The sequence below is a fragment of the Cnephaeus nilssonii genome (assembly GCF_951640355.1).
Source record: "Cnephaeus nilssonii genome assembly, chromosome: 12".
Lineage (NCBI taxonomy): Eukaryota > Metazoa > Chordata > Mammalia > Chiroptera > Vespertilionidae > Cnephaeus > Cnephaeus nilssonii.
In genome coordinates, this window is record NC_137083.1 from 6,622,589 (window position 1) to 6,635,341 (window position 12,753).

Sequence of the window (12,753 nt, forward strand, 5' to 3'; positions counted from 1 at the left end):
GACACTGTTCTATTCGTAACAAATCTCACAAATGACCCTAGAGCATAGCTGGCCAGTAATCCACTATCACCCAGACCATGGGAGGACTGTCAGTTATTCCTCAGGTCCGTACGCAGGGGGCACTTTGCCAGAACAGCTGAGGTCACTCTCCACATAATAGACAGTGCTGGAGGCAGCAGGCCGACGGCCAACACTCAGCAAAGGGGGCTGTTGCGAAAGACAGCCTCATACCCCTGGGAGTGAGCGTTCAAGGCCCGCCAACTGAACTCATCAACAGAACCCACCCAAGTCTTGAAGCAGCTGGTTCCTTCCAAGAAGAAACAAGTATGACCCTCACCCACCTGATCTGGCTGCTGGACCTGTTCACTTTTTTTATTATTATTATTTATTTTATTTTACTTTATTTTATTGTTTAAGGTATTACAAATAGTAGTACCTATGTCTCTCCCCCCCACACACACCACTGACCTCCCTCCCCCTGCCTCCCCTACCCTGCCCCCGGCACTTGCCCTTGTCCCCTCGCCCCCAGTGTCTTGCATCTGTTGGCTGTGCTTATATGTGTGCATACAAGTCCTTCAGTTGATCTCTTACCACCCCCCACAACCCTCCTCTACCTTCCCGCTGTAGTTTGACAGTCTGTTTGATGCTTCTTTGCCTCTATTTTTGTTCAACAGTTTATAATGTTCTTTATATTCCATAAATGAGTGAGATCATGTGGTATTTATCTTACACTGACTGGCTTATTTCACTTAGCATAATGCGCTCCAGGTCCATCCATGCTGTTGCAAATGGTAAGAATTCCTTCTTTTTTACAGCAGCATAGTATTCCATTGTATAGATATACCACAGTTTTCTAATCCACTCATCCGCTGATGGGCATTTAGGCTGTTTCCAAATCTTAACTATGGTAAATTGTGCTGCTATGAACATAGGGGTGCATAAATCAGAAAGGACATATGGACCTGTTCACTTTAAAGCTAGACATAGAGCCCTTTGTTCACTGAAAGACACGGAGACAAACACTACTAAGTCTGAAGCTGAATAACTGAGTGGAACTGCTTGTAAAGTCTTGTTGATACCCACATCCAGCCTTCCCCCACCTCCTTGCTGTTCCCATTGCTTAGGGAAGACCTGGTGAACCCACCCACGGCCCTCCCAGTGGCTGTAGCTCAGCACGGTTCATAAAAGCAGGTACCCGGTCATCTCTTTTCAAAGGACGCTGCAAGCAAAGGGTCTTCCATTCTTTCATTTGTTTGTACCACTGATTCTGTCAGACAGATTTCCAGATGACTAACCACAACAATCTATGTTTGAAAACTTAAATAGAGAATTTTAAATGAAAATTCCATGCAAACTGTTCCCGTCACAACTCACCATCTTTGAACAAAGGGTCAGGAGGAAAGGAAGGAGCAGACAACCAAGAATGCCCTGAAATCTGTCTCAGGAAGAAGCTGACCACAGACTGTGCATGTTTGTCATTATGTGGAAAAACCATCCCATGATCAATGACAGATGCCAGTCTGAGTTATGAAGGAGAATGTCCCAAGGCTTCCTTTGCGGGTCCCTGTCTAGACTTAGCTGAGACCACCCTCCCAAGACAAAGGGTGACACATTCTGGATGTGGCCTCTGATCTGCATCCCAAAGGTTGGCCTTTGAAATTGAGAAAGTGAGGGAGGGAGCAAAGTTGATTCTTTTTTTTTTTTAATGTTTTTATTGATTTTCAGAGAGAGGCAGGGAGAGGGAGAGAGAGATAGAAACATCAATGATGAGAGAATCATTGATTGGTTGCCTCCTGCAGACCCCCTACTGGAGATTGAGCCCACAACTCAGGCATGTGCCCCGACTGGGAATCGAACCATGACCTCCTGGTTCATAGATTGATGCTCAGCAATACCGGCCGGGTGCACAGTTGATTCTTGACCCCATAGTGGAGGGCACAGAGCTTGCCCAGCTGTCAGGGCCTAGTGTGTGCCACTGGCATGCTAACTTTAAAGATTTGCCTCCCAGGGCATCTGGAACCAAGCAGAACAGTTATCATGGTGTGTGGGAGGTGGGAGGTAGTACAATATGGTGGCCATAAAAGAGAGGAAGCCACACCCTAACCCCACCTTTGGCCTTTATTCACTCACAGGTCTTATTCCCATTGGGTTTCATTCCTTCCTCTATGAACTTTGGGCAGTACCTCACTGGTGGGTCAAGTGCATTCTATAGTGTAGTATGTACAATCATGGAGTTCACCCTTTCCTTCTGGGAACTCAACCAAAACAAAATGGAAGAAGCAGTTGCTCAAATATGATCATTTCAATTGCTGAAATAAAGTCACTCTGATGTTTGTACACTCATACTTTCAAAGGCAGCCAAAAAATATGACTATCTCCTGACTGAAGAGGAATGTTATATGTGCTCAACTGATTCTGTATCAATAAAACAACAGTCTACTCAACATGACTGAATTCATATTTAAGAGCTATGACAATTTTAAAATCTATACAGCATAAAAAAACCTGCTCTGTTATCAATCTCAAGCTTGGAATTACCTGGGAGGGCTGGGTCCCACCCTCAGAGATTTTGATAAAATTGCTCTGTGATGCAGCCTACACATCAAGATTTATTTTTTAAAACTTCCTAGGTGATGTTAATGTGCAGCCTAGAAAACTAGTGATCTAACTTAATAAAGATCTTTTCAGCATTTAAGAGTATGGCTACATGATACAAAGCATATTTGGTGCACTCAGAAGAAAAAAGTGATAAGGGAAAGAATTATCAACCAGTTTTTGGTCTTCATGTAAGCTCATCAAATAATACTTCACAGCAGTCCCACTGTGAAAAGGAAGATGAGCTCAGTAAAGACTGTGCAGGGCCCGGCTGGTGTTGCTCAGTGCTTGAGCATCGATCTATGAACCAGGAGGTCATGGTTCGATTCCCAACAGTGCACAAGCGTGGGTTGCAGGCTCGATGCCCAATAGGGGGCATGCAGGAGGCAGCTGATCAATAATTTTCTTTCATCATTGATGTTTCTTCTCTCTCCCTCTCCCTTCCTCTCTCTCTGAAAAATCAATAAAAACGTATTTTTAAAAAATGAGAAAAGACTGTGCAGGGAACTTAGGAAGGTCAGAGTAGTGGAGAGGGGCCTGTCCTTATGTCATTCAAAGATAAAAAAAGACCAGGCCTCAGAAGGGGCTCGGGTCTAGATATATTTTAGACTGCACAGAGGGAAACAGCAGGCACCTGAGCAGGGAGCCCCACCATGTCCCAGGAAGGTTTGCAGAACAGAAGGCTCTTTGGAGATTAACCTCAAAAGCAAGAAGGAGTTGTGAGCATCACCTCCAATGAGGAAAAACACTCTGTGGAAACCCCAAAATGCAGAACATCTGTCTAAGAGGATGGGCCAGGGGATTAAGGGCTCAGAAAAAAATCTCTCACCTCACAATCCCCGGGCTCAGACCTAAGGGCGAGCAAAGGTGCAGGAGGCCTTGGTAATCCTGCTCGGAAAAGTGAGAGGAAACCCTCCAGCCACTGAGAGCAAGGAGCCCCCCACCGTCAGCTGGGCCGTGGCGCCTCTGCAAAGACCTGGGCCCAACTTGCTGCACCAGGCGGCCAGCGGAGGCCAGCACAAGCCTAGGCTGAATTCCCTCGGGGACACGGCTCTCGGTTTTCAGCAAACATCTGGTTACCTCATCGCCCAGGCAAGCTCTGGCCAAGGGATTGCAAACTGAAGCAGTCAAGACATTTTTGGTAGCGAGGGAAAGCCACAGCCTCTCCTTCCAAAATAAGCGTCACCTGCGGCCCGTGGAGTGGAAAGCAGGCCGCTGAGCCTCGAGCAGCCACATGCCAAGACCTACAGCACGTTGCATTCATCCCGGGCTCCCAGGGAGGCCAGCCGGACATTTCTAGGCAAAGAAGTTTGCTCTCTAAACCCATTAGGTGCACAGATGTAAAGGGAGGAACAGTCCGGGTGGGAGAGGGGAACACCAGGCATTCTGGAGAGAGCTCAGAGGTTCCAGCACTCACTGCAGCCTCCCCGTCCTGCGAGTTTACCTGGACACGTGGGGCAGCACGTTCCCAGCTGCTTGGAGGGATTTCTACAATGCACGACACACCGCACCTCAGACTCGGTGACAACGCCTTCCTGGAAAACAGAACAGCAAGGTCAGCCCAGAATCCCCGCTGCAGACTCATTCACTTTTGGAAAGTCACCAAGGTAACTGGAGAGGAGTCCCAACACAAACGTGCAAAGCGAGCGTGGTGTTAGGTCCAGAGGTATGTGGCCCAGATGAGGTCAGATCTCCCTGGCTCAGCCCACGGAGGCTAGTTCTTCACCCTAATCTTACTCTTTCTCTTTGGCCCTATTGTCTTTCTTTCTTTTAAATCTAACGTTTAAGCCCGACCAGCATAGCTCAGTGGTTGAGCGTGGACCTAGGAACCAGGAGGTCACGGTTCGATTCCCCGTCAGGGCACATGCCCTGGTTGCGGGCTTGATCCCCAGTTGGGGCGTGCAGGAGGCAGTCGATCAATGGTTTTCTCTCATCACTGATGTTTCTCTCTCTCTGTCCTTCTCCCTTCCTCTCTGAAATCAATTAAAAAAATATATATTTTTAAATAAATAAATCTAGTGTTTAAGACCCTGATGTCAGTCAGTAGCCTGCAGTGCCTTGCTGTTCATTCACAATTGCTTTTAAGTTTCCAACACTTAACTGTATTTTCTATCACTGTCATTATACTTTAAGCCATTAATTTTGAGGCAAAGAGTATGAACAATAATATCCCAGACGGGCATCTGGAGACCTAAATCCTAAACCCTTCTAGAAATACCTAGACCAGCTCCGCAATTGAGACATTCCACTCTGCCTCCCTTAGAGACTGGCTCGCCAGCATCCACTGAAGAGATTAGATAAAACGATTTTCAAGTTCAGAATACCTATGTCAAAAGAGAGACTTTAGGTCTTAATAGTGAAATCAGGTCACTCATTTGCAAACTGATCCTGGGACTCTGGTATTTTAACGTCAACTGAAACATTACTTAAATTAATTTTTAGAGTTGGCTTTTGAAGAACGTTCACCATATTCTCTTCCTATTTTATACATGGATTTGTGTGTGTGTGTTTGCTGTTTGTTTAGTCTTATTTTGAGGGGAGGTGTAGCACAGGCTACAAATAACGTAACCATCTAATAACTAGATGCCTTTCTTCATCGTGTCCGCCACCAGCGCATCTCAATCCTACAAGGAAGGGTTCTTTCCTACACGTCTTTATATCTGTCAGGCCTGAGGCGGCCACCACCAGTGGAGTTTATTGTGACCTATATCACAGTGGGAAAGAAAGAAAAAAAAACAACAGCTGCCAAAATTCTGTAATAGACATCAAAAAAGGATCCGTGCTTTAGTTATATAACTGAAGCAATGCAAAGAGCTAGGGCTCAACATCCATTTCCCTTTATTATCTGCAATCCAGATGGAGAATTCAGGTTTGCATGAATTTCCTGTCTCCTCTTCAGAGCATCCTCTTCCAGTAAAAAAAAAAAAAAAAAACTAAACTAAAAGCAGAAAATCAAGGTGAATTTTTCACCATCAGAACTCCTTTGGTAGGAGAAGCTGAGAAATAAGCTCAAATTCCACGCAAATGGAAATAAACCAGGTCATCAGACCAGCTGTTATCTGTCTGGTACCTAGTTGGACCCAGGACGCTTGTCACCGCCCTGACAGTACCAGCCTCATTTCACGGGGGATGAAAATGAGGTCCAGGGGGGTTAGATAGCAAATGCTATGAGTGGCTGGCCCATAGGTTCCTTGCTACACTGCACTGTCTCCGCTGTTACTGAACCTGTGGGCATTTAATAAGAATGTGAATAGGTAAAATTCAGATTTCAGTAAACTAAATGTAAATATAATTTTTTAAAATATATTTTATTGTTTTCAGAGAGAGGAAGGGAGAGGGATAGAGAGACAGACACATCAATGATGAGAGAGAATCATTGATCAGCTGCCTCCTTGCACACCTCCCACTGGGGATTAAGGTCCACACCTCGGGCATGTGCCCCGATCAGGAATCAAATGGGTGACCTCCTGGTTCATGGGTTGATGCTCAACCACTGAGCCACTCTAGCCAGGCTAAATGTAAATATTTGAGAGAAGATCAGAGAGAGTCCTGGCCAGTGTGGCTCAGTTGGTTGGGCATCGTCCTGTGCACCGAAAGGTCAGGGGCACATACCCAGGTTGTGGGCTTGATCCCTGGTTAGGGATGCATACAGGAGGCCACTGATCCACCTCACATCAATGTTTCTCTCTCTTTCCCTCTCCCCTTTCCCTTTCTCTCTCTAAAATCAATAAAAACATATTTTTAAGAAAAAGATCAGAGAGAAATATACATTATTATACTAACCTTTCTTTCTCCTTTAAACGCAAAAGCATATGCTTGGACAGTGAAACGGGGCTAGGGGTGGAATGATTTAACAGCACCTTCTCTACAGAGAAGACTTTTAAAATTGTATCCAAATTCAATGAGCATTGTTTAAAGAGCATTTTTCAAGGGGTAAGAAAAAAAGAAGTTTGAACATTGAGAGTCTGCATTTGTCCTTTTGTTTATCTCGCTGTGTTTCAGACCTGTCACCATCAGAGCCACATGGGGTCAGCGCTCCTTCCGAGTTCCACAAGCACCAGCCACAGTGGGCTCCTAAGGAGCCAATCCAGTGGTTCTTAAATGAGTTGGGTTGAAATCATGGAGGTTGCAGTGTACTAATTGCTTTGACTGAATACAGTGCACAGATTGGCTCCAATTCAAAATGTTTCTGAATCAAAGGAGGAAAACATTACCTCTAACAGTACCTCTTTCTGCTCACAGGAATTTGTGTTTTGCTTAAAGTTGGCTCACAGGAAGTCATGAATTCTCCCCAAGGACATATGCATCTTCCAGGAGTTTTTTCAGGCACAATTTAACAATGGTGAACAATTCTGCTGTGTGTTTCTAGAAGCAAGTCCTATAACAATATCTATCCTATACTGTCTTGGTTCAGTGACTGCCACAACAAATATGTACAAGAATACAGTTGGGTTTTGTTGTTGTTTGTTGTTGTTTTGTTCTGTGCTGTCTGAAAGGAACTCCTGAGGACTCCACAGACTCCCCTTCACGGGAGGGTAAGATCGCTGGGCAGTACCTGGCACTGGCGCAGGACACAGGGCTCCGCAGGATTCTGCCACTTGAAGGAGCTGTTATAGGTGTTTCCTTCATAGGTGCAACCTAGACCGGAAACGGAAGCAGGAAGACAGGCCAACGATGAGTATGGATTTTTTCCCTTTATCTTTGAAGCAAAAGAAGTCAAGTCATCTCAGCTGGGACTGGTGGTCACAGGACCCATCAAATTGCTTTGCTCTTCTCCCCAAAACACAACTAAGCTTTTTAAAATATCCACTTGGCTTTCACTTGCATTAATTCTTTGACTACTGAGAAGATTAACTGCACAGACTATATTTTCACATGAAAAACCATGGATTGATGAGCCCTCTTGGCCAAAATGCATAACCTTGTACGTGACTTCATGCCACATGAAATACGAGGAGGACTGAGGCTAAAACAACACGGTGAAAGGGGATCTTACATTAGACTCAGTGGATTCAAAATTGCTGAAGGTCAAGAGGGAAGGTTAAAACATGGTAGGAACTAAAAGCAAAAAAATAAAAAACAGGAAATAGTTGCAAAATTCTATTTCCATCTGAGTGTCCTGACAAGCTATGATCTTCACCAGCTGAAACCCCCCCAAGTCTTGCCTCCCAGCTCTCAGAGCTATGATTTCATATTTCACTTTTATTTATTTCAGGTTGTGAACTAGATTAAGGAAATCTGAAACGATCCATGTATAGATTATCACATGTTAATTCACTAGCCAAACAGAAGTCAGACTCCCTCATGGAAACAAGCAGAAGTCAAAGGCCAGAGATGCTCAAAAGAGGCCACTGGCCAGTTAAGTCTCTGTAGAAAGAGCCAAAGAAATAACGATGCAAAGCTCACATTCTAGATCTTGATTTCATTTGTCTAAATAACACCCTCCTTCCTGTGTGTGACACTTTGTGGGAAGAAGCATTACATATTAGATTATTAGGAGCCCACCAGGAAAAGGGATTTATCAGTGAGAATCCTATTGCTTCGCCCAGAGAGTACAGAAGCAGGACACACACATGGGATAATGCAGCACTAAAAGGAACCGCCTCTTGGTACCAATGATTGACTTCTGCCAAGCCAATCACATCAGTTTTCCTTGTCCAGGATACACGGAGGGGACTTACCTCCTTCCCTGAATTCTGCTGTGGTAACAACAAACCCTTCTTACTACATACAAACAGAATAATAAAGGGCTTCAGAACATTTCGATAGACATTTTCATGGCCTGGAACCATGATCTGGATTCCCAGAGGATTATGAATGATTGAAAAGAGCTCAGTAATGCTCTCCTCTCTAGTTCCTACAAATCAAATTACGAAAGTACACAGCTGATTGGAAACATATTAGGGAAATGCTTTCACTATATATTTTTTAATTTCCTTTGCATGAAGTGTTACAGTGATAAAACGTTCAACCACAGGAACCCCTAGCACACTACAAATGCGTACGCCAAACCAAGAATGAACACAGTGAATTTTCAACAATGAAAACCAATAGGAAACAATTTGGGCTAGCATAAATCTTCCTGCACTCACACACTCACAACAGACGTGCCATGTGCATGTCTGATCCGCTAAGGCAGACTCGCGCGGATAATAAATAACTTGTTCCGAGAGAGGGAGGCGGGGAAATCAGGGGGCCAAATCTAATTCGTGTTCAGTCCAAGTAAATATGAGACGCCTGCCAAGTCCGCCAGCGGGGTTTCCAAATATGTTATATATTTTCATCCTCCGGATTTAAAAAAAAAAAAAACTGAAAGAAAGGGTGATTTTATGCCGCTAATAGGGCAGGCAAAGCTCTTGCCTTCTGACTGTGGAGGAGGAAGTGCTTACAAAATCCACACAGACCAAGAAGGGACTGCTGGCCAAGAGGCTGCTCCTAGCAAGGCCAGCTCATGTGCACAAGCTCCCAGGAGGGGAAAGGCCTCTCTGAATCATCCCACTCGATGTGGGATAAAAGCTATTGGAACAAGTGGTCCTCAGCGCAGGGAATCCAGCAAGGTTTTCTGCTTCAAGGAACTGTCGGGTGGAAGTGTGGCTCCTCTACCCAATTTCAACATGCGAAGACCAAGGTCAAGTTGTAAAGGGCTCTACTGCTTAACTGCCCTTATTTGCCTGTCAGCCTACCACATCTGACTCCACAGAACAGATTTTCCCATATGTGGGAGGCGTCTGAGTGACAGAAGAGCCTCAAAAACACCGGTGATAATCTCTTTAGTGAGTGCCATGCACATCCATACCTTTTCCTTCTTCGCCTACCCTCACCAGCGTCGGCTAGTTATGGAGACTCCAGTATATCAAGCATGATGGTAGATTCCCTACCTAAGGGATTCTAGGGAATAAAATAATGAAAGAAAGGCTATGCCCACTGCTCTCTGGTTCATGGTCTAACAAAAACATGTTATCCTAAGCCAAACACGAACACGAGCTATGTGAAGGCACATGTACATGCAATCAAAAAGAACCTCAGACTTACTCTAGAATTAATTCTTATTCTCTGTAAGGCAACTTTCTTTATAATAAATTCTATTAGCCACCTACTGTACGCTGCTAATACAACAGACAGGCATCATCTTGCCTTTGTTTTTATTTAAACCCCGGAAGAGTAATATACTACATATCTCCTACTGGCCACAGTAGATGAGCAGGCAAAGAAAAGGTCCCATTATACCTTAAGCACACTCGATAGTGCTCCTCAAACTACCTCTGGTGAAAGGCCCATTTGTTTTGTTTTGTTCTTCCAATCAAACGTGGACTAAAACTTCCATAAACTATAATCAAAATGAATTCCTAGAAAATTTAAATTTAAAAGACTAGGACAAAATATAAGCCTAATGTTTTATCATTAAATGTAACACCCATAGAATTACACACTTGAATTATAAAAACAAAAAGAAACAAACAAACAAAAAAAACCATTTCTAATTGTTTACTCTCCGTTCCTGCACTTATCTAATTGTAGACCAGCCGTGGTCTATGGACCATCGGTGGCCAACAAAGCACATTTTGGGGTGCACTACATTGGGGGGGGGGGTGTTGTGGGGTCAGGACCAACCCAAAGAAATAAGCAAAATATTTCAACCTTAGATAGTTAGAACTAAAAGCAAACTTACTGACAATATAGATTACCTCCTTCACTTTACAGGTGAGAAAATATGCACGGGAAAATCAGAGTAGCTTACTCAAAGTAAGAAGGCATTATGTGTGAAACTAACACTGAGATCCAAGTCCTGTGCGAAATCGACGTTTTCACACCCAGGTCTAAACTGGCAGTATTATTTGGGCACTTCCTAATTCGTAATACCTTTGCATTGAGGAGTTAAAGGCCCAGGAGAAAAGCCAATTCTATCCTTATAAAATTAAACGAGCAGATCCAAGAACTAAATGAAAGACTGGGCAAGTGGGGTAAGCAAATGAATGGTTAGGCAACCAGTAAAGTAGCGTTTCCTTTCTCTTTAAATATTTTTAAATAAACTTTCGACAAAAGAATGTATAAACATTCATTAGTTTTCGTCTGGCAATAAAAAAAGCAGTGCCGAGTCCACAAGCTTCAATAAAACCATTGCAGCAGGAGGAAGTGGTTATTTTCTGATAAAATCACTAGACTTCATTTAAACCAATAGTTCTCAATCTAGGCAATTTTGCCTTCCCCCATTCCCCACCCAGGGCACTCTGAGTAATGGTAGGAGATCTGTTCAGTTGTCACAACCGGAGGATGAAGGTGCTACAAACACCTGGTGGGTAGAGGCCAGGGATGCTGCTAACCATTCTGTGATGCACAACAGAGAACCAACCAGTTCAAAATGTCAGCTGTGAAAAGGCTGAGAAACCCTGATCTAAACCAACACACATCGCCCCAAGTGGTTCTTCTTTACAAAACTGAAATCACAAAAAAACAAGACGAAACCAGCTACACTTTTCTTCTGTATAGATATATATAATATATATATATTGCCTTTTTTGTTTGTTTAATATTTTCAGGGTGCAGAAGAATTGCAGAGCATTTTTTTGGTAAACACACATACTCTTAGAGAGAAACTTGGCGTAGTCAATGATTCAACTCAGAAAACATGTGGCAAAGAAAACAAGAACACAAATAAACTGAGTCCACAATTAAGCAATCAAATTCATTTTTCCTATTAGTTGTGGCCTTTTTCCGTGGCCACATTATCCCCAGGGAGAGAGAATACCACACATTTTCATCATTCTGTTGTTTAAATAGCTGTTAAATATCATCAGGACTAGAAAAAAAGAACAGCAATGGCCTGATAACAGCCTTCATCCCACCTGGTTTCACCCTTCTAATCTCAATCTGTCCACTTCTCAAGTTCACATCAGCCCAAGAGCAGAGAACTGGATCTTCCTGCTACCAATAACTCAAGCCCATGCCATGACCCCAACTTACTTTACCAGCCCGTCCCCTTCACACCTGGAACTCGATCTAGGTCCCTGGGATTATGCACCTTTCCTTGATCATAATGAACTTGAATGCTTCTTCAAACAGGTTAAGTTCTTCAACCAAGGCTATCTGGCTTCCACCATCCCACTGAAGTGCCGAAACCAAGGACACCCAGTCTTTACCTTTTAGGTCCTCTTTGTGGCAGTCTGACCACACTTTTCTGCTTCTCATACACCCCACACGCCTTCTAGATGCTCTCCTCCAATTATCCTCACTCCCTCCACACCTGCCTCCACTAAGCCTCTGGTTATTTCTCACCTGGGCCATCACAGAGGCTCACTGACTGTTTCTCAAAGAAACAGGGCCTTCTCAAGCATCCTCCTGCACAGCTACAAGTGTGGGCTCTTTTAAATCCCCATCTTACTCTCATTTTTACAGCTTAACTCTAACAGGGACTGGTTCACAGCCTGGCTGAGGTGGAGACTGGTATCCCCAACCTTCCTTCTCCAGACCAACTGGATCCGAGTCTCTGGAGGTAGGAAGTGGAACTTTGACAAGTCAAACTTCGTACCATATACAGCTCTCAGGCCTGGCCTGTGCTCACTGCTTCATCCTCTTACCTGCTGTTCCCATACTTCCCCCCCCCCATGCAGGCATGCCACACTTAGAATCTCCTCCCCCCCCCCACTACCCCCAATATGGCCAGAAGGTCTCATCCCATGGTTTTGCAAATACTGCTTGAAAAACCCAGATCTTATCCATTCCCTCCATCTCCATCATCCCCACAGTGACACACACCCAGGTCACCCAGGTTCTCCTTCGCTTAACTAACTCCTCCTTCAAGATTCATCTCAAGGTCACCGCCTCTGGGAAGCCGTCCCCACTCAGGGCATGCCCCTTCTCCATGCACACGTGGCCTCTGCAATGTCCAGGTCCAGGTCCCTTACAGTACTCTGTGTGTAGCTGGTGCTTCATCAATGTTTGATTTCACGGGTAATAAACAGTAAGTACCAACATAGAGCCATTCCTGGAAACCACGGCGAACACAGGAAGCATGGCATTCCCTGGACTTCCTGTCTTCTCCTCTTGGCAGGTGGACAGTTCAGTTCACTATTCACCCCCCAGAAACAGCCAGCTTTCCTGGGTCTGTGTCTCATAACCAACTCCTTCCTCCTCCGCGGACCAGGCAGGCTGCGATGGAAC

At 44.5% G+C, this 12,753-nt stretch overlaps 1 protein-coding gene across 3 annotated transcripts in view; it reads right to left on the reverse strand.

Annotated features, from left to right (window-relative positions):
• The window catches only part of BMPER (BMP binding endothelial regulator), a 203,043-nt gene that overhangs the window by 144,725 nt on the left and 45,565 nt on the right, over positions 1-12,753 (reverse strand). For all 3 annotated transcript variants that reach the window (XM_079786683.1, XM_079786684.1, XM_079786682.1), the window contains exons 4-5: positions 7,151-7,233; positions 4,040-4,130 (exon numbers count right to left, since the gene is read on the reverse strand). In XM_079786683.1, coding sequence (XP_079642809.1) covers positions 4,040-4,130; positions 7,151-7,233 — 174 coding nt within the window. The remainder of the gene's footprint in view (positions 1-4,039; positions 4,131-7,150; positions 7,234-12,753) is intronic.